Consider the following 22468-nt stretch of genomic DNA (forward strand, 5'->3'; position numbering starts at 1 on the left):
ATGCTGATGTTGTAATGGAAGAGTTTTAAGAGATAGCAATTGTGGTAGACATCTAGAGAAGTCAAAAAGAGAACAGAATGATTAAAGATCAAGATGATGATGAGCAAGTGGAGATAGATAATAAAAGAAGAAAAAAAAAAAGGTAGTTTGGAGCAGCAGTGTCAAACTCAAATAGAAAAGGATCTCTATAGCTACAGCAGAGAAATTCAGAAAAGTACCACAAATTAACATTATCTACAATGGTTGCAAAAAGAAAATTTTTTAAAACATTTCCCAATGACATTATTAATGGGGTTCAGGTTGCACTCTGGCAAGTTTGAGCCCTCTGGTTTCTACCACCAACAGGTACAGAGGAAAGAGCATTGGCTCTGAAGGCCCAGGAACTGGATTCACATTCTATCTCTGACCCTCACTCACTACCTGGGTGACCACAAGGAAGCCGCTTAATGGGCCCAGGCTTCAGTTTTCTCATCAGTAAGACAAGGGTGATGGCCCTTTAAGTCCTTTCCAGTGCTAAATCTATGTTCCCAAGACAGTACTCTGTTGGATGAACCTGGAGCAAAGGAAAAAATGAAACGCAAAACAGAAGAAAGGAAAAAGGAAAACAGAGGGTTTGGCCTGACAGTTATTTTTAGGAAGGGTTTGTTTTATTATTACATTTTTTTCCCATTAACAAAAATCAGTTTGCTCTAGATCCCACTCTTCCTCTCAAATACAAATCCTTTATAACAAATAAGCATAGTCAAACAAAACATCCCGACGTTAGCCCCGCCCAAAAAAATCTATGTCTCATTCTGGATAGTAGATCAGGAGTCAGAAATCCTGAGTTCATATTCAGCCCTAGACACTTAATAGTTTTGTGAACTTGGGCAAATCACTTCACCTGTTTGCCTCAGTTTCCTTATCTTTAAAACAAAGATAAAAACAGCAGCCTGCCTCTCAGGCTCGTCCTTATAAAGTACTTAGTGAGATACCCAGCACAGAGTAAACACTACAATAATAATAGCTGCTGTTCCTGCTGCTGTTACTATTATTGTCCATCACCTCTTTGCCAGGAGGCGAGAAGCACATTTCCCCTTTGGTCCTCTGGATTCAGGGAAGTCACTACACTGTTGAGTGTTCTTAAGGCTTTCAGGATCCTTTTGTTTTATGATGTTCTTATAATTGTTTTCCTTGTCCTGCTCTCTTCACTCTGCATCAAGTCATCCCGAGTTACAATAATTCTGACCATTATCATTTCCTAAGCACAATTCCATTCCACTGACATGCCATAACTGATGCACATCTCTTTAGTTTCTAGGTCTTCATTAAACAAAATAATCGATTTTGGGGCAGAATTTGTGAACATGTGGTTCCCTTTCCTCTCTTTGAATTCTGGTAGATTCTTAAGAACTAGGAAAAAAAAAAAAAAAACCACATGGACATGTTTGTCAGAATATGTATCTTGAGCTGGACAGACCAAATAGTGATCAAGAAATCCAATGACAAACTACAGTAAGTGATTTCCCCTGTCCTTAAACTGCACAAGAAGTCAACCAGAAGTTGACTCATTAACAAATGAGAAATGGGGTCCCTACAGCCAGGCCGGGGCCAGTTACGAGAGAGACACACACGTGTTGACTGAAAAGTTCTGGATTTCTAGCTCCAGGAGACCCTAAGCACAGTGGGTAGAGGTCAGAATCTGAATCCAGGATGACACCACTCAAGGCCAATCCTCTTGCCCCCCTTTATGTGTCACAGGAAGCAGAGCCCAGTCCTGGCACAAAGTCCCAATAAAAGAACTAAAGTTGGAGAGAGAGGTAAATCAAAGAGAACCCGACAAATACAGAAAGTGATTACAAATCTGAAGATCTTTCAAAAGAAGATAGCAATTCTAACAACTATAAATAGAGTCAAAGAGAAATTAATGTTCTACAAGGGCGGCATGAACTCAAAGGAACAAAGTGAAAGATAAAGAGGTAAAAGCTCTAGAGGAGAAAACCAGAAGGACAAGAGCTTAGAGAGAAGGGGTAATCCATACCCCAGAAAGGTACTAATTGGAAACAAGAATGGGTCAAACAAATTGATGTTACCAGCTAGGAACAGTGAAACAAAAGCAAAAGATAAAAAACTGTCCTCCTCATAGCTTTTTTTTTTTTTAAATTCTACAGGGAATAGGTTGTTCAGAGAGGTTTTTTGAGTATCTCTGATGGAAAGGGAGCAATGAGATGTCCAGAGACCCCTGCACAAGTAAACTTACAGGGAAGCACCCAAGTGCATGCTGTTCGGGTTGGTTGCCCTTGGAACCTTTATTTCTTCGAAGAGTACTGGGGGAGTTAAATCTTGGAGGTGGGCTGGCTCTGCTTTTTAGGGTTGGAGGAGGGGAAAGAAAAAGGGGGGGGAAGGAATTCATTGGTATGCAAGGGAAAAGAAATGGGGGAGAACTTTTAATTTCTCATGATTGCAGACACAAGAGAGGCACACAAACATGAAGTAAGAGGTTTGAAAGGAGTGAGGTGGTCAAATGAACTTTACTTTTACCTGAAATAGACACATAAAAATAGTTTGGTATAGACATATATTAATCTCAATAAGGAAATAAATGGAGACTGGGGGCAGGAATGGAAAAGATAATAATACCAAGAAGCAAACAACTAAAAGCAAACAAATTTTCTCATCCTGAAAAGTTGGGGATGGGGTGGGAGTGAGGGAGAGAAAAGAACTAGAATCTATGGGGATGCCTTGGATTATCTTTTAAGATGGCTGAACAAATTGGTATACCAAGAAAATGGAATGTTATTTTGATTCCATTAAGTTATCTGCCTCCTGAGAGAGACATGATGAATGCAAGGTTCAGAAAAACACCATTTTGGGCCCGGTCATTGAAAGGATCTGTTTTGTCCCTGCTTATTTTTTACAAAGAATTTTTTCTTTCTCTAAACTTGTAAATGGAAGGAAGGAAGAAGAATGTTGAAGAAAGGGAACTCGGCAAAGTCAAAAAAGGGGACAATGTAACATTTTTTAAATGCACGAAAGAGAACAGAATATTGTTCAAAAGGGAGAAAAGAGAAGCAGGACAATTTGAAAGTAATATATAGAATCCATCATATTTTTTAAAAAAGCAAGAGATAAATGCAGTAGAGATTCACAATTCTGTTCTATGTATGCAAACATTTTTTTCTGGTGTTTCAATTCAGAATCTAAGAGCCTTAACCCCTTACTTTAACTGAAACACAAATATATTCCCCAGGATTTCCTTTAGGAGAGACTCCATTTTTTGTTTGTAGGAAAGGAGAAAGCCAGATGCTCTAACTTTTATTTCATTTTGTAAATATCAATATTTTCTTTAATAGAACATTACTCTGAGCAGGGGAATAACATAGGCTTCCTGAGATTTTTGAGAGGGGTACATGACACAAAAAATGTCAAGAACTCCTGGTTTAGAAGAAGGCTAACAAGATAGTAAAAGATCAGAGGATCATGCTATATAAGGATGTGTGGAAAGAACTAAAAATCTGAGAAAAAGAAAATATGAGAGAATAAGCTAGCTATCTGCAAGTAGTGGAAGAAACTGTCCCATAGCTCAAACTGCTGCTCAGCCCTAAAAAACAAAATGAGGTACACAGAGTTGAAAACAGCAGAGAGGCAGATTTAGGTGTGGCATTAAGGAACAACTTCCTGGCAATTTGAAGTGTCCAAAAATGGAACTGGCTGCTTTGTGAGGGAGCTACAGAGATCTTGAAGTCAAAGCTTTATGATTAGCTCAGGTATACTGTAGAAGGAATTACTGTAAGGCAGATAACAGCCTCCTAAAAGAAAGCATCTTCCTCTCTCCAATAAGTTAGTCCATCAATCAAAATTTATTAAGTGCCTACCACTGTAAGCAAATATATACAAATCAAGTTATAGTCAGGAGAAAAAGGAAATCATTAACAGAGGAAAGGCAATGGAATTCAGTGGGGTTGGGAAAGGCTTTCTATAGAAGGTGGGATTTTCTATGACTTTTGAAGGAAGTGAGGGAAGCGTTTTAGGCATGAGGAACCACCAGAGAAAATGTTCAGAACCAAGAGATAAAATGTTTTGTTCATAGAACAGCAGGGACTGAAGACCATGTGGGGGGGAATAAGGGAGAGGAAGACTGGAAAGGGAAGAGACAGGCCCCTAGTCACCCTTATTCTTAGCTTGCCATTGAAAGCCCTATACAATCTAGAGACCAACTTTTCCAGCTTTCTTTTACTGCCTTAAGATCAAAGAGCTAGAGCTGTTCAGGACCTGAGAGAACATCCAGTCCACTCCTTCTACTTCACAAACAGGGACTGTGACTGATTTGCCCAAGGTCACTGAGGCTTTCTGCTGTTCCAAGGTATATCAAATGCGCCCGAGACAGCCCTGCACTTTTCTGCTCCTTTTCTGACCTTTGTCCCCTATGCCTGGACTTCCCTCAAATGCTCCCTTCATCTCTACAAGCTTCTTGCTCGTAACAAGCCCCATGCTTCTTGCCCCTTGGCGCACTTCCTCTACCACCATCCTGGGACTTCACAAAGCACTCTTAGAGCTCTCTAAGGCATTGATTATGTACGACTGTATTATGTGTTCCTGGGTATTATGGCTAAACGATACGGGGGTAAGTTCTTACCTAAACTTACAGAGAAATGTTGGATATTGTCACATCAGAGAAATACAAACTTGTTTGTTTTATTTATTACCCATAACTTAAGGTGTTTGCTCCCTCTAAAATTAAATACTCACTGGAAGATGGAGAGGCAATCTGGGAAGCACTTCCGTGCAGAGAGATCTGCTCCCCCTTCACCAAGGAGTCTTGCACAGCACTTGGGGAGAAGAGCCGGGAGGCTGGGGATGGCTGGCTACTAGTAGCATGACCAAGGTCTGCAGCAACCAAGACACCACTATGGAACTCTGGGACGCCAGGAGCCTGCCACAACAGTGAGATGGGCATTACTTATCTAAAGACGCAGGATTCAGACCAGTTTGCTGCCTGCTGCCAACTGCATGCAAGAGAGGGAAAGATGGGTTAGTCCTCATGGCAAGGGACCTAGTGATTCTGGAGTGGGATGGGATGGGAGGCTTCCTTGGAAAGGAGAGATCTCAGAGTAATAAGAGAACCCCCCAACATCCAGTGCCCTCCTCTCCCAGGACAAGGAGGCCTTGCTTTCCTTACCCTGGTGATGACCACATTGGGCTGGGACATGGTAGAGGTCAGCACCCCTTCTCTCTTCAGAGGACCAGGGGTCACAATCACTGCTTGGGGTTGTCCTGAAAAGGCAGCTGAAGGAGGAGGAAAAGATTAGGGCAAAGGCTCTCGGAGCACAGTAGGGACAGCAAGGACTAGCATGGGAAGGTCAGGACAGTGTCACACAAAGCAACATCAGGCCCCTTCAGTTACTGCCCAAGCCAAGGGAACAAAACCAACAAGCCCTGTCAATCTCCCACACCTGAAGACAAGGCTTCCCAAGACAAGGCTTGAGAAGGTAGCTCCCAAGAACCCTGAAATTTCTTAAGCCATGACCCTATGCTCCCACAAGCACCTCACAAACCCAAACAATTAAAAAAGGCAGAAAAAGTAGGATCAAAAGAGTACTTGTTCTTGCCTCATTTATGGGGGATCAAGAACATCACCCAGTAAACTATCTACCTTACTCACCTGGGGTGATATAAGCATTCTTTAAGAGCAAGGACACAGGCTCAGGTTTTGGAGCAGGCACTATTTTAGGGGGCTGTTTGGCCCGCCCACTAGCCAAGGGCATAGATTTAAGGTAGACAAAAGTCAGGCGAGATTGGGTTGGCCCAACTGCCGGAGGCACTGCCAAGCTACAGGGCGGTCCTGGCGGGGCTGGCTGTTGTGCTGTTAGCACAAGGCCCTGGCTCTGGCTAAAAGTCGTTGCAGAGGCATCGTGGGTAAAGGTAGCCGAAGCTGTGTGGGTGATGACTGAGGATGACTTGCCAGCTCCAAACTTCTGCGGCTGCAGAAAAGCAGATGGAGCCTGGGCATTCAAAGTGGCCGCTGGAGGGGGCACTAATGGCATTTCAGGTGAAGATGGTGTTGGAGCTGGGCTGGGAGAGAGCAGGGAACCTGGAAACACTGGGAGGAAAGTCTGTGCGCCACTCAGTGGCGGCTCAGGGCTCTCATAGTCTGTGGCTGGGCCATAGCCTCCAAGTCGGGGCCCACGCTCACAGCTGCGCCTTTCTGTGGGGCTTAGGGAGGATGGCCCAGCTGGGACAATGAGGCTGTCAGGGAGGCTCACAGTGGGCAGAGCACCGGCTGACAGGACAGGCCCCTAAGGGAAAAAAGGAGAGAATACCACAATTTAAGAGTTGTTCCTCATCAGTTTCTAACACAAAGTAAGCACCGAGAACCCAAACTGAGATTCCAAAGGGCTCGACTCCTGTGAGAGAACAAAGGTGAAGCTATCTGCAAATCTAGGGGAGTACCATCTCTGAATTTCTCCAGATGCTCCCAACAGGGACTGGCCTCCCAAAGGAAGCCTGGACAGAAAGCCATGACAACACGAACACTTCCACAGTTATGGAGGGTCTTTACACTCTGGAGATCACAAGTTCCCCATAAATCCTGTCCTTCTCTTTACAAAATGGGAGAACCAAGGTTTACAGTGACACATGGGGTCTTCCAGGGGTGTATCTGGAGATACAGATCTCCCACATTCCCAAAGCTTGGGAATGACATATAAAGATTAAACAACCCATTCTTTTAAGATAAGCTGCACCCTGGATTAAAGCAGAATTTTTAGTGATAGGGAAAAAGAAAGGGAAAGAAATAAACAGTTTGAACCCACATCTTCTGACCATTCAAGACATTCTTACTCAGGTCTCCTGTGAAGTATGAAAATGTATGAACAGGAGTATCCACAACTATTCCCAAACCTGGGATAGGATTAAACTCTGCATTCCACCTCACACACTAATTCCAGAGCCAAAAAGGAAGGTTTATAATGATTTCCTTATTAAATCAGTCATGATGGCCATGTCCCTGGTACATCCTGGAGACAAATTCCTAGAAACGGACACCCCTACCTGTGCTGGTGGACTATTGGAGTCTGCTGCAGTTGAAGGAGTAGATCCAGCAAGTGTAGGGCCGAAGATGGAGCGGCTGGATGAGAAAAGGTCTGAAAGACAAGATCAGGGCCCTTTGAGTCCCAAAGCTCCAGACAGCCTTAGAGTAGAGAAAGAGGTACCTGTAGATTCAGCAATGCTAGATGTCTTCCCTCACCCAGAGAGTGGTGACAGGAGGCAGAAGCTGCTCGCCCTTGCTGGGACTCACTTATCCTCTAGAACAATTTTCTTATTATGGACCCAGTTCCTGACAGCCCATCAAGGCTCACTCAGAACAACTCCCACAACCCCACAGTTCAATTGCTCTTCAGGTCTGAGTGATAAAGGGCTTGTTCTGAGACATCCCAGCTGGGCTAGGATTGTCACCAGTGCCCTCTGCTGAACAGATGGAGAACTGTCCACAGCCAAGGTAAGGACAGCAGCCAAGGCCCAGACAGGCCAGACACACATCTTCTCCCCCTCACTACCATCGCGGTGCACCCACTGTTGCTTATGAACAGCACAAAGTCACCTTATTTTTCACAGTAGTCTGGACTTAACCACTTATTTGGCTCCTCTGGGAATTACAAAGAGAGGTGTGACCATGATTTCAAGGGGCTCACCCTGGAAAGGTTCAAATGTGTCCATGAAGTCAAAGTTTGGTTGTAGAGGAATTAGCCCTGGCTGGATCATGTCAGCATTTCCCAAATGTGCTGCAAGAAGGCAGAGAAGAAAAAGGAGTTAAGTCAGGCTGCTCAGTCAATGAAACAATAGCATAGAAAAGACTGGAGGTAACAACGAGCAAGATTAGGATACACTTCCATGGTCCTGAGCCATGCGCCATCCCCATAAAAAGCAAGGTAGTAAACAGCTTTCTTCAAAAGTTTGCTTTGTTTTCACTAGAGCATGAGTTACTCTATATTGTTTGCAAATTTTGGGTTTCCCTATCACATTTGGGCTAGAAGTGCAGGGGCTACAACAAACCTACTTTGAGGAACAAAGGAGCTTTCACCTCTTCAAACCAGACTGGTTAAGCCCCCTCTAGGCAGCCTGAAGAGCTCCCAATCCCAGGGACTCATTATATTAATACAGAACTTAGTTTGGATAACTACTAGATTTAGCCCAATACAACTGAGACTCCCCCAAATTCTGTTCCTCAGTCCATGTCTAACAAAAAAAGGTTGGCAGAAAAAAGGTATGATATCAAATCCCTGAGGGCAAAGAATATGGTAAAGATTTGCTTTCGGTTCTCCTGGACAAATAAAACAGAATTATCACTGATACCTAAGGACATTGGTCTTAAGATAATATTCCAGTAGAATGGAAGCTCCTCAGAGGAAGGGATAATCCATCATTGCACCTTACAACCAGGACTCACTAAATGCTTGATGAATTGAAGGTAACAGCAGAAGTGCCACAGGGGATCAATCCCACTGCCCATCTAGCTCAGTATTCAGTCTCTAATGGCAGTGACAAACAAACACTGCCCAATTTCCAAAATGCCAACTTCAAAACAAATAAGCAATAGCACTAGAGACACACTGGGGAAGCGAGGCAAAGTTCAGAAACTACACTAGGAATGGAAAGACTAAGATTGAAGGGAAACAAGTAAAGTCCTCTGCCACTAGGGACACAAACAGACGAAGTTACCTATTTCCCGTGGGTTGGGCCAGGCCACTGGCTGATGTGATGAAAGAGTGGAAAAGAGGGTGTCACTGAATTCTGACATGAGCATGTCTGTGTCCAAGAGTGGATCTTCTTCCATGGGGACTGGGGTGTCCCACCCATCCCCACTCTTATGCCAGAAAAGCAGGTCATCATCCTAGCCCCATAGGAGGCAAAGAGAAAACAAAAGTATTAAAAAGGAAAGAAAATATAACCCAGAATTCTTAACTACGTGGAGTCTTATCTAGTCACCCTAAGAGTGTAAGACAAGAGCTGTTGATAAAGACCCTATTCTTTTTTTTTCCACTGAGGCAATTAGGGTTAAGTGACTTGCCCAGGGTCACACAGCCAGGATTTTTAAGTGTTTGAGACCAGATTTGAACTCAGGTCCTCCTAACTTCAGGGCTGGTGCTCTACCCACTGTGCCACCTAGCTGCTTCAAGACTCTGTTCTTTTAAGTTAGAAGAACGTCAGTCAATAAATAGATATTAAGAACCTATTATGTGTCAGCACTGTATAATAAACATTTTTAAAATCTTATCTCATTTGATCCTTATCACAATCCTGGGAGATAGGGGTTGTTATTATCTCCATTTTACATCTCAGGAAACCAAATACAGGTAGAGATTAAATTACATGCCTAGGGTCACAAAACTAGCAAGTGTCCAAAGTTAAATTTGAACTCAGCTTCATCCACTGCACTACCTAGCTGCTTCCAGACAAATTCGATTCTCTGGGTCCTATTTTAAAGAGAGCAAGTAGCCTGACAATGATGATAATAAAAACACCAACAATTCATATTTACATAATATTCTCTCATTTGTAAACCAATTTCCTCACAATTCTTTCTATTAACAAGCAGGAATTTGTTCTATTCACAAACTACCTCCTGCTATGGTGCCCCATGCCAAGCCATGTAATTCACTCTTGTCTCAGTCAAAGGTGGCTTAAAGAGTAACTGGCCTGAACGGTGCTCTAGGCAGGCTCAATTCTGTTTCCCAGATGTCTACTCACCCGAACCAAGCTGGATAGATCCTCGTCCTTGTGCTTCTGTAGCTGTGAGGAAAGGGACACCCAAGTTACCAAAGACCTTACAGGGGAGCAGGACGTGTTGTTGTGTCACTGAGATTGCTTCTCTCTTTATAAGACAGTCAATCATACCTTTCTCTGGGAGAAAGAGAGCTGGGAGACTGCAGAACCAAAGCATGGGGCTCAGGAGGGTCTCCTAGCCCAAACAGGCCTTAGCACCATATATACAGTTCTGCTTAGCTAGTGTTTTCCAAACCTAACTTTGGAAAGATAACAATTAAATATATTGGTTCTTTACTGGTTCAAGGAAGAACAGATAACAAGAAAAATATGGGGCAAGGCGGAATGAATAAGAATCCATTTGTTAGTTTAAAGATTTGGTAAAAGTGTCAGAAGCCCACAAACATCTCTCATAGTCAGTCTATGCTCTAGCAGCTGGAATATAGTGCTCTGGAGACACCATTCACTCCCATCTCTACTACATTCTTGCTGGTTCCAAGGACAGATACCCTTTTTTTGAAGTACGTTCTCCACTTGTGATATTCCCTGATCACAATCTCAATTCGACGTTTCCAGTACTTCCCTTCTGTGGTGATGGCCTGAATTGGGGAAAAGGGAAAGGAAATGTCAGAGGCAGAAATGATTCCTTATATCAGGGTTAAGATAAGACATGCCCTATAAAGGACAAAAGAGGGAGGCTGAGCACTGGCCCTTGGCCATGATATTTCACACTCACAGGGTACTTCCTATTCTCTCAGGCCACAAAAGCCCTTAAGAGTTGAAAGGTGAAGTTATGGTTTCTATTCAGGTCCCACCAAAAATTAGAGGTGCCCAGAAAGAAAGAGCTTAAAAAAAGGCACTGAAGTGAGTGAAAAGAAGATTTAGCAAAGTGCTTATAGGACAACAAGTGAATACTCCTTTCAACTCTTAAAATCAGATAGTTCTAAAGAGACAAGAATCAATTCAGAGATGCCCATGTACTTAGTGCCCTCACTCCCTCCTATTCCCGGGCACCTCTGGACGGCGATGCTCATCCACCTCCACAGAGCCATCCAAGGGGGTCACAAAGTGGCACACGGGGTTCTTCCGTTTCTCCAAGTCTAGGAGGAAGAAGGGAAGGAACTGTCACTCTGCCTAAGCCTTCAGCCTGACCCCTCCCATCTAGTCTGGACCCAGATTCCCCCCTTGGCTATCTTCCCGTGAAACCTGGGGAGGCACACGGGGTAGAGATCAGAGGGAAAATACCTAAAAACATTCCCAGGGCAGAGAAGCCACTCGTGGGACACAAATGCACTGCTAGGCTCTGGTCTCCAAGCTATTAGATCACCTGAAGGGCAGGACCCGAGCTGTGTAAGAGCCAGGAAGATGGCATCTGCCGTTCCCTGCTCGAGCTTCCCCTCTTGCCTTGGTTTTAGCTGCAGACACAGGCTGCTCAACCCAGAAAATGTAAGTTTACCCTGGTCTCTTATTTCCAGGGATCATCCTCCCTACAGACAATGCCCTCCCGGGTTTCTTCTACAGGGACATTTTGGATGGAGGCTCCCCGGAGGGACCCGAAGCCTGCCAGAACCGTCGGGCTCTCCTCTCCTAAGAAGGCCCTCGGCCTGGGCTGGGAGGTCACTTACACTGCATGTACCACGCCCGCCAGATGGCGTTGTTCAGCCGGATCTTGTCTCTCCACTGCAGCTTTAGCCCTTTGAAGTTCTTCCACTTGGGAGATACCAATTTCCCACTGAAAAGCAAAAGCAAGAACTCAATGACTTCGCCGATTTGGTGGAAGCCAATCAGAAGATTGCCAAAAGCTACCCTTCCAGTACATTAAACCCCAATCCCCTCCATGACCATATGTCCCAGTACTGGCCTGAACTGTGACCCCTCCTGCAAGCTCCGATTCTGAGCACTGAGGTGGCCACCTGCCCGGGCCCGGTCACCTGAGGTCTGCCTATATGGATTTCTTAACCCACCGATATTTCCCTAAGTCGTTCATTCTGCTAAGGAGGTACAAAGCAAAAGAAAGCTCGCCTGAGCCCCAGGCCACAAGTGTCGCTTCTCAAATACAGACATTTTTCCTACTGTTTGATACATGAGGGTGATACATGAGAAAGGCAAGAGAAATAGGAGCAAAAACTCTTCATTCAACACCATCCACTGAATGGCATCCATGGGATCCCAGAACATCTTTTTTCCCAAACACTCACTCAAAATGACTTACAAAAGCCAATTCCAGCTGTTCTGCCCGCTCTGACATGGCAAGGAAAAAAAGTGATATTCAGTATTTTGTCTTAAAATGACTTACTGATGAACACTGGCTGTATTTGAGAACTCAGTTTCTATTGCAGACCCTATGTAAAAATTACTACCCCCCCCACTCAAAAGAACCTAAGTCAGATAAGAACACAAGAGGAAGAAATTAGGAGCTATGAGGTGGCCCTATGCTGCCATATATCCTTCCCAATCACCTCCCTATAAAGCCAATCATTATTTGAACATTTCTAACTCCAATTGTGAGAGAAATACTTCTCAGAGAACTAGACTATTGATGGCAAGACTCTGATGGAACAACTACCAGATAGAGGCAACAAACACATATTTGAAGGCATATAAATATATTTAAAATACATTGTGTATTTAAACATATCATTATGTTTAAATATATTTTATATATATATATATTGCATATTTTTAATATATTAAAATACAAATATATTTTAAAATACTTTTTTCCTGACCCTATGGATGTCCAGAGTAGTAATTATTGATCATCCATGAAGATTATTAACTATTGATCATTCAGGAAAATATCCTTCATGATCCTATTCTCCAGAGAGAAGCATTCATCTGGTATACAGAGGAAAAGACTAATAGTAAATAGCAAGATCAAGCCCTATTTAAGAATCTTTAGTTCCCCTTCGGCTTCCTCTCCACAGAAATATGTACCTCAAACATATTAGACACTTGGACTGTTGATGAACCTTGCCAGATTAATGTATACTGAACAATTTCTCTATTAAAATTAAAATGTAAATTTGAGAACAGAGATGTTTTTATTATTTTAACATTTCAGGATATAACACAGTGCCTGGCACTGAGGTGTTATCCTGACTGGCGCCACAATATTTGAACTGTTTCTTTTTGTCTGCTTACGGCACTTTCTCCTTGATCTAGGAGCTCTGGAATTTGACTGTAATATTCCCAGGGAGTTTTCATCTAGAGATCTATTTCTATATAACTATGGTGGAAAAATCCCTTTACTTCTCTAGACTCAGAAATCTTTCTCTGGAAAGAACATTTTTGGAGCAGATTCTTTCTAGCTAAAATGTTCCATAAATTATTTAACCCATACACAAACCACCTCTCCCCAATACAGTACATACAAGGAGTACAGAAGCCATTCCTTACTCTGGCTCCCAATGTTATTCTCAAGAGTATATTTACAACTCAGAGAAGTGTAAACACTACAAATCAGCATTAAATTTACTGTTTTGTTGACTATCTAGACTTAAGAAAGTGATAGAAAAAGAGATGTTGCAGGGACAGGGGCATAGGGGTGAAGAAAAGGCAAGGACTAACCTAAGCTCTTCCAAATTCCCCTCCAAACAACTTTAAATAACATCTCAAAAAGAATTCTGGAGGGGCAGAACGCACAAAAGAACATTTTTCCAAAAACAACTTGGGAGGTTGTCCGGAAAGGCTAGGGTGAGAATAGAGTACAGTCCAGAGAAAGCTGGGCCCCAGCAAACTCCAGCAGCAGGTTTTGGGGGCAATTGAATCAGTAGCAGCAGCAGTAGTTTCCAGAGCTGAGCCCATAGACAGTAAAGAGAATTGACAACTGGTCAGAAGGAGACCTCAGAGGTCCCTTTGCTAGCACTGGGTACAAGATTGAGGCATTCCAGGTCACAGTCCTATGTTACAGTTCCAAAGCAAGAATCACTAGAACATCAAAACTTGTTGCCTCAGGGAAGCAAGGACCATGGTCACAGTACCAAGGCAGAAGAGTGTTTGAGGTCAATCACAGACCAGAAAGCAGGCCAGTAAAGTAGTAAACATATCTCTCCTTGGGTCATACCACCTTGAAAGAACTTACAAATTCTCAATACTAATTCTGAAAATAACTGCACAAACAAAAACATTGAAGCTTAGGATACTGCTCCTTCCACCCTGGAGCAGAGACCACTTTTAACATAAATTTACATAAAGAAATAGCCTAGAAAAATAAGCAACAACAACAACCAAAAAAACACCTAACCATAGAAAGTTACTATGATGACATGGAAGATCAAAACATATACTCAGAAGACAAAAGTCAAAACTGCTACAGCCAAAACTTTAAAAGAAAAATGTAAATTGGTCTCAGACCCCAAAAGAATTCCTGGAAGAGCTCCAAAAAGGATTTTAAAAATCAAATGAGAGAGATGGAGTAAAACTTAGTAAAAGAAAAGTGAGTAATGCAAAAAAAATCATGAAAAAGGTAAAAGAGGCATACACAAAAATAATGGAAAAAAAATTAACACCTTAAAAAAACAGAACTGCCCAAAAGTCCAATGAAGAAAAGAACCCCTTAAAAAGCAGAAATAGCCACATGGAGAAGGAGGTATAAATGTTCACTGAAGAAAATTCCTTAAAAATTAGAATGGGCAAGTAAAGTTAATAACTCCATGAAACATTAAAAAACAATAAAACAAAAGTCAAAAGAGAAGCAACAATGGCCAGTGGTAGTAGAGGAGGAGAAGGAAGAGAAGGAAGAAGAGGGAGAAGGAGAAAGGAGGAGGAGGAGAAATGATATATTTCCATGGAAAATAACTGACCTGGAAAGTAGAATATTTCCAGGAGAAATAATTTATACATTATTGGACTACCTGAAAGCCATGATCAAAAAACAAACTTAGACATCTTCTTTCAAGAAATTAACAAAAACTGCCCTGATATTCTAGAACCAGAGAGTAAACTATACTAAGAAATGATAAGCAAAAAAACCTTGAAAAGACTTATATTCACTGATACAAAATAAAGTAAGCAGAACCAGGAAACAATGTATACAGATAATCAACTGTGAATGGCTTAGCTACATTCAGCAATACAAAGATCCAAGACAATTCTAAAGGACTTTATGATGAAAAATGCTATCCATCTCCAGAGAAAGAATCAATGAAGTCTAAATGCAAATTAAGGCATATTTTATTTTTATTTTTTTTCTTATTTTTGATCTGTGTTCTTTTTCACAGCATGACTAAGATGAAAATATGTTTTGCATAATTGCACATGTATAACCTATACCAAATTGCTTGCCTTTTCAATGAGGGGAGAGATGAGAGAGGAAAAGAAATAATTTGGAAATCAAAATTTTAAAAAATGTAAAAAAATTGTTTTTACATGGAGTAAAAAACAAAAAATAAAACATATATACATATAAAACTTTTTTTATTACTATGCTAAGCTTTATTCAGTTACTGAATTCATAAACAACCATAATTATGAGTATTTAGTACAGTGGACTTCACAGAATAGATTTTTATGGAAACAACATAGTTCAAAGAAATTGGCTTTGTAGTTAGGTGATCTAGGTTCACATGCCAACCCTTGCAGAGTAAATATAAAGGTGTGTTATATATACACTTTTCCCCCAGAAAGCTGGTTGGCAAACATTTATAACATATCACTAATTACAATCACTTTTTTTATTTGTACAGGGAATTCTTTTTTTTTTTTAATAACTTTTTATTGACAGAACCCATTCCAGGGTAATTTTTTACAACATTATCCCTTGCACTCATTTCTATTCCGATTTTTCCCCTCCCTCCCTCCACCCCTCCCCCAGATGGCAAGCAGTCCTATACATGTTAACTAGGTTACAATAGATCTTGGATACAATATATGTGTGCAGAACCAAACAGTTCTCTTGTTGCTCAGGGAGAATTGGATTCAGAAGGTAGAAATAACCCAGGAAGAAAAACAAAAATGCAAACAGTTTACATTCATTTCCTAGTGTTCTTTCTTTGGGTATAGCTGCTTCTGTCCATCATTGAAACTGAGCTAGATCTTCTTTTTGTCGAAGAAATCCACTTCCATCAGAATACATCCTCATACAGTATCGTTGTTGAAGTCTATAATGATCTCCTGGTTCTGCTCATTTCACTTAGCATCAGTTCATGTAAGTCTCTCCAAGCCTCTCTGTATTTATCCTGCTGGTCATTTCTTACAGAACAATATTCCATAACATTCCTATACCACAATTTACCCAACCATTCTCCAATTGATGGGCATCCATTCAGTTTCCTGTTTCTAGCCACTACAAACAGGGCTGCCACAAACAGGGAATTCTTTATGTAAGATTTGACTATTACAGAAAGGCTCCATTTAAAAAAAAAAAACAAATTCTGATTTCTTTCTCTAATGTCTTCTTGTAATCATTCTCACTTGGCTATTCTTATTAATCAGAAAAGAACAAAAACCTATCATTTCCAGTTTCTGTGAAACATAGGACTTACATAGTAAACCATCTGAAACCTACAATCACTTCCACAAACCTTTAATATAAATTTATTATAAATAGGTGGGATACAAAGTTTAGCTAAAATTCTATGCATATCCTTCTGGTGCTTACAATTTTGCAAAAGAGTATGTCAGAGTCAAATAACCATAATATTGAATAATGCATTGTAGATGTCTAATAGAGATGCTGATAAAGTTCTATGGTCACTACCAAGTCAGGGATGATAAAACTGCCTTAAGGGCTTCAGAGAGCTAACCTTTCTACTTATTACACTGTTCTGTACCTATACATATAATAGGCATTCAAATACTAAAATTGGCACCAGGTAATAAGACCTGTTGTAAATCTGGCCTCAGAAACTCACTAGCTTTCTGTCTACTTCAGTTTCTCAACCTGTTAAAAAGGAGGCAATAATAGCCCCTACCTCCCAGAGTTGCTGTGAGGATCAAAAGATATATATTAGCTTCTGCTGCAATTATTAGAGGAAGGATACTGAGAGGAAAAATCCATAGTATACAGTTCTAAAAATGCACATATATAATATACATTTCATACAGATCTAAAGAACTGGAAAAATATTAATTGCTTATGAGTAGACTGAACTAAAAAGGACAGTTCTATCTAAATTAATCTATTTTGTATAATACTAATCAAACCACCAAAAAAATTACTTTATAGACTTGGAAAAAATAGTAAAATTAATCTATTAATCCAAAAGAGATCAAGAATATCAAGGGAATTAATGGGAAAAAATGCAAAGGAAGGTAGCCTAGCTATACCAGACCCAAATATTATAAAGTGGCAATTATCAAAACCATTTAATCCTGGCTAAGAAACAAAGCCAGTGCAGCCAAAATCAGATGGGAAGCAGAAAGCTGGGAAATAATTTTTACAGCCAGTGTTTTTTGATAAAGGCTTCATTTCTAAAATATCTAGAGAAAGGAATCAAATTTATAAGACTACAATCCATTTCCCAATTGATAGTCAAAGAATATGAACATTTTTCAGATGAAGAAATTAAAGTCATCTATAGTCTTATGAAAAATGCTCTAAATCATTATTGATTAGAGAAATGTAAATTAAGACAACTTTGAGGTACCACTTCACCTCTATCAGATTAGCTAAGATGATAAAAGATAATGATAAATGTTGGAGATGTGGAACACTGTAACACTACTGCATTGTTGGTGGAGTTGTGAACTGATTTAACCATTCTGTAGGACAATTTGGAACTATGTCCAAAGGACTATCAAATTGTGCATACTCTTTGCTCCAGCAGTGTCTCTATTGGGTCTGTATCCAAAGAGATCATAAAAAAAGGAAACGGACCCACATGTACAAAAATGTTTGTAACCCTTTTTATAGTGTCAAGGAATTGAAAATTAAGTAGATGCCCATCAGTTGGAGAATGGCTGAATAAATTATGATATATGAATGTAATATTCTATAAGAAATAATGAGCAAACTGATTTCAGAAAAACCTGGAAAGACTTGCATGAACTGATGCTGAGTGAAATAAGCAGAACCAGGAAAACACTGTACTCTTGTACAGCATGATTATATGATGATGAACATAAAAAAATTAGCTCTTCTCACAGCAATCTTTTCACAGACTTGTGATGGAGAGAGCCATCTCAGAAGAAAGAGAAATATGGAGACTGAATGTGATTCAAAACATAGTATTTTCATCTTTTTGTTTGTTTTTTCTTCCTCATTTTTCCCCCTTTGATCTAATTTTTCTTGCACAACATGTCAAATATGAAAATATGTTTAAAAGTACTATACATGTATAACTATATAGAGTATAACTATAAAGAGCTGTCTGGGAGAAGGGAAAAGGAAAGGAAGGAGAAAAATTTGGAACACAAAGTCTTACAAAAATGGTGAAAACTATCCTTACACATATTTGGGAAAATAAAATACTGTGGAAAAAAAAAAAGAATGCACACACTTTAATTCAAAAAAACAAACAAATAATTTCCTCCCCCCCCCCCCCACCAAGTGATCTTATCTCGCCTCTCTCTTTCCTTCCACTAAACGGCATTTTCTTTTTAACACATGCCGGGTAACCTTAGTGAGCACTTCTCACCAAAAGAAAATGTTGAGAAAACAAAACTAGGGAGGGAAGCAGCATGTCCCTGAGTATCAGAATGCTTTCATTCCCTCCAGGAAGAAGAACTGAGGCATATTTGAATAATAGGGTCTAAAGGTTGCACCAGTTGGCAGAGTAATTCTACCCTTTGTTATCACCAAGGCTCTCTCTGTGTGTTTGGGGACAAGAGGGATTGTTTTTCAAAAACAGAATAAAATAAATGGCAATATTCCTCCTGGCAGGCCTCATTTTATTTGAACAGTCTGAAAGAAGGCAGATTAAATGAGATTTTGAAGAAGGTAGATTACCCCTCTCATCCCAAATGCCCCAGGGTGACGAGGTCCTTCCTTGGCTGATTATGGTAGACAGTATGTGACCTCTGAAGTCTGTGGTTCGGGCAATACAAATGTCCTGTTTCATCACTAGTCAATCCTGGTAGGTTTTATGTAGTATTTAGCAGGTACCTGCCAACACATCTGCATGGTTATTTTAGATTTCTAGTCTCCCAGGATTTCTTCCCCCTGGCAGAGAGTTAGCTGTTCAGTGAAAATGAGAGTGTCTAAACTAATGTTTAGAAAAAGGACACAAGCAGAGATGGCGGGGCACTTACTGGAGAGCACATGGGAAGTCTTTTTCAAGGACCGGCTGATCTGGATGATTGCTGAAGTTTCTTCAGTCACTGTTTGTATAGGGTGACACTATTATACCCATGCTTCCCAAATAACCCCTGGAATCTATCTCTAAAGTCAGTCTACAGATTTGGAGGAACATGAAGTGCAGCACAAAAACCAAGAACAGAAACAAAACCCAAACAGTAGGTTAAGGACTAGAGAGAAGTTGGAACCAAGTATTCCGCCTCTTGACTACCCAAACCCACAAGCATTTCTAGGTCAGGAACATCTATAACTGGCAACAGCAGCTGAGACAAATGCCAGCCCTGTCCCCAAGAGTTCCAAAGGACTAGCAGAATCCATCTTCACACATTCGTAGGGAACCATCTTCGCCTTCTCCCTTATTTCAGCTCCTCTCTCTGACAAGGCTGATACTCCCATAGGCCTACATTCCAGAAACATTCTTGGCCCTTTAAAGTGGTCAAAAGCCTGCTGTGAGGTCTGACCCTCAGTCTCCAAGGTCACCCTTAGTCTCGTCATCTTCATCCTCCAAGGTCATCAATTAGTACACAAGTTTCCTCCATGAAGGCAACATCTTCACACTGCCCTAGTATAACATCTCCTATTCCCCCCCCAAGAAATAAGAATTTATTCACTCCTTAAAATATGCAGTTTACAATCTCAAGTCTTCTTTTCTGTTATCACTGATAGATCTAGGTATCTTATGAACACCTTTTAAGATAGAGACATGATATAATAATGAAGAAAATTATTTGGATGGCACAGTACATGGGAATTATTAATGTTATTAAGAAAGTAACTTTCCTGGGATTGTACATAACAGAGAATTCAACTGGACATCATTGGGGATTTTTAAGATGTGTTGAAACAATTTTTAAAAATGAATGCAGATAAGAATAGGCAATGAGGAAGCCAAATTATCACTCTTTGCCGATGACATGATGGTATACTTAGAGAACCCCAGAGATTCTGCTAAAAAGTTATTAGAAATAATCCACAACTTTAGCAAAGTTGCTGGTTATAAAATAAACCCACATAAGTCATCAGCATTCTTATACATCACTAACAAAATCCAACAGTCAGAGTTACAAAGAGAAATTCCATTTAAAGTAACTACTGATAATATAAAATATTTAGGAATCTATCTGCCAAGGGAAAATCAGAAACTTTATGAGCAAAATTACAGACCACTTTTCACACAAATTAAGTCTGATCTAACCAATTGGAAAAATATTAAATGCTCTTGGATAGGGCGAGCAAATATAATAAAGAACAATATTACCTAAACTAATCTATTTATTTAGCGCTATACCAATCAGACTCCCAAAAAACTATTTTAATGACCTAGAAAAAATAACAACAAAGTTCATATGGAAAAACAAAAGGTCAAGAATTTCAAGGGAATTAATGAAAAAAAAATCAAATGAAGGTGGCTTAGCTGTACCAGATCTAAAATTATATTATAGAGCAGCAGTTACCAAAACTATTTGGTATTGGCTAAGGAATAGATTAGTTGATCAGTGGAATAGATTAGGTTCAAGGGATAAAACAGTCAACAAATATAGCAACCTAGTCTTTGACAAACCCAAAGATCCCAGCTTTTGGGATAAGAACTTACTGTTTGATAAAAATTGCTGGGAAAATTGGAAACTAATATGGCAGAAACTAGGCATTGATCCATACTTAACGCCGTACACCAAGATAAGGTCAAAATGGGTTCATGACCTAGGCATAAAGAATGAAATTATTAATAAATTAGAGGAACATAGGATAGTTTACCTCTCAGACCTGTGGAAGGGGAAGGTCTTTATGACCAAAGCAGAACTAGAGATCATTACTGATCACAAAATAGAAAATTTCGATTATACCAAACTGAAAAGTTTTTGTACAAACAAAACTAATGCAGACAAGATTAGAAGGGAAGCAATAAACTGGGAAAATATTTTTACAGTCAAAGGTTCTGATAAAGGCCTCATTTCCAAAATATATAGAGAATTAACTCTAATTTATAAAAAATCAAGCCATTCTCCAATTGAAAAATGGTCAAAGGATATGAACAGACAATTCTCAGATGAAGAAATTGAAACTATTTCTAGTCATATGAAAAGATGCTCCAAGTCATTATTAATCAGAGAAATGCAAATTAAGACAACTCTAAGATACCACTACACACCTGTCAGATTGGCTAAGATGACAGGAAAAAATAATGATGATTGTTGGAGGGGATGCGGGAAAACTGGGACATTGATGCATTGTTGGTGGAGTTGTGAACGAATCCAACCATTTTGGAGAGTAGTTTGGAACTATGCTCAAAAAGTTATCAAACTGTGCATACCCTTTGATCCAGCAGTGTTACTACTGGGATTATATCCCAAAGAGATTATAAAGAAGGGAAAGGGACCTGTATGTGCACGAATGTTTGTGGCAGCCCTTTTTGTAGTGGCTAGAAACTGGAAACTGAATGGATGTCCATCAGTTGGAGAATGGCTGAATAAATTGTGGTATATGAAAATTATGGAATATTACTGTTCTGTAAGAAATGACCAACAGGATGATTTCAGAAAGGCCTGGAGAGACTTACACGAACTGATGCTGAGTGAAATGAGCAGGACCAGGAGATCATTATATACTTCAACAACAATACTAGATGATGACCAGTTCTGATGGATCAGGCCATCCTCAGCAACAAGATCAACCAAATCATTTCTAATGGAGCAGTAATGAACTGAACCAGCTATACCCAGAAAAAGAACTCTGGGAGATGACTAAAAACCATTACATTGAATTCCCAATCCCTATATTTATGCACACCTGCATCTTTGATTTCCTTCACAAGCTAATTGTACAATAATTCAGAGTCTGATTCTTTTTGTACAGCAAAATAATGTTTTGGTCATGTATACTTATTATGTATCTGGGTTATATTTTAATATATTTAACATCTACTGGTCATCCTGCCATTTAGGGGAGGGGGTGGGGGGGTAAGAGGTGAAAAATTGGAACAAGAGGTTTGGCAATTGTTAATGCTGTAAAGTTACCCATGTATATATCCTGTAAATAAAAGGCTATTAAATTTAAAAAAAAAAATAAAAAATAAAAATGAATGCAGAGCCAGGAGTAAGAGCTGGATTCAATCAGCTTCAGACAACTCCAGTAACTTACTATTAAAGGCAAAGGGAGGTAGATGGCTTTAGAGTCTGACTCTCGAGTCCCCAAGAGGAAGGGAGAGAGAAGTATGAGGTACAAGGAGGTAACAGAAAGAGTGTTCAAATGGGAGTCAGAAAATCTGAATTCAAATCTTGGTTCTGCCACTTATTAATTACAAAGAGTAAAAAACTCCACCTCTCTGGGTCTCAGTTTACTCATCTGTACAATAAGATGGATGAATTAAACTGACACCAGATGGCATCCTTCCTTTGCCACTGCAGGCTCAGGGGGCCTTTACAATGGGCTACTTTTAGAATTAGAAGGAGCATCTATAAGATGTGGGGGTGAGATGCAATGACTTCCGCC

General features: G+C 40.2%; 1 protein-coding gene across 1 annotated transcript in view; it reads right to left on the minus strand.

The window, feature by feature from the left end:
• The window catches only part of MLXIP (MLX interacting protein), a 65391-nt gene that overhangs the window by 14890 nt on the left and 28033 nt on the right, over positions 1 to 22468 (minus strand). Inside the window, exons 2-11 of the mRNA XM_031948526.1 lie at positions 11367 to 11473; positions 10756 to 10841; positions 10251 to 10340; positions 9727 to 9768; positions 8698 to 8869; positions 7671 to 7760; positions 7030 to 7121; positions 5642 to 6275; positions 5159 to 5265; positions 4729 to 4912 (exon numbers count right to left, since the gene is read on the minus strand). Of these exons, the coding sequence (XP_031804386.1) occupies positions 4729 to 4912; positions 5159 to 5265; positions 5642 to 6275; positions 7030 to 7121; positions 7671 to 7760; positions 8698 to 8869; positions 9727 to 9768; positions 10251 to 10340; positions 10756 to 10841; positions 11367 to 11473 (1604 nt within the window). The remainder of the gene's footprint in view (positions 1 to 4728; positions 4913 to 5158; positions 5266 to 5641; positions 6276 to 7029; positions 7122 to 7670; positions 7761 to 8697; positions 8870 to 9726; positions 9769 to 10250; positions 10341 to 10755; positions 10842 to 11366; positions 11474 to 22468) is intronic.

The sequence above is a fragment of the Sarcophilus harrisii genome, chromosome 1 (assembly GCF_902635505.1).
Source record: "Sarcophilus harrisii chromosome 1, mSarHar1.11, whole genome shotgun sequence".
Classification (NCBI taxonomy): Eukaryota; Metazoa; Chordata; class Mammalia; order Dasyuromorphia; family Dasyuridae; genus Sarcophilus; species Sarcophilus harrisii.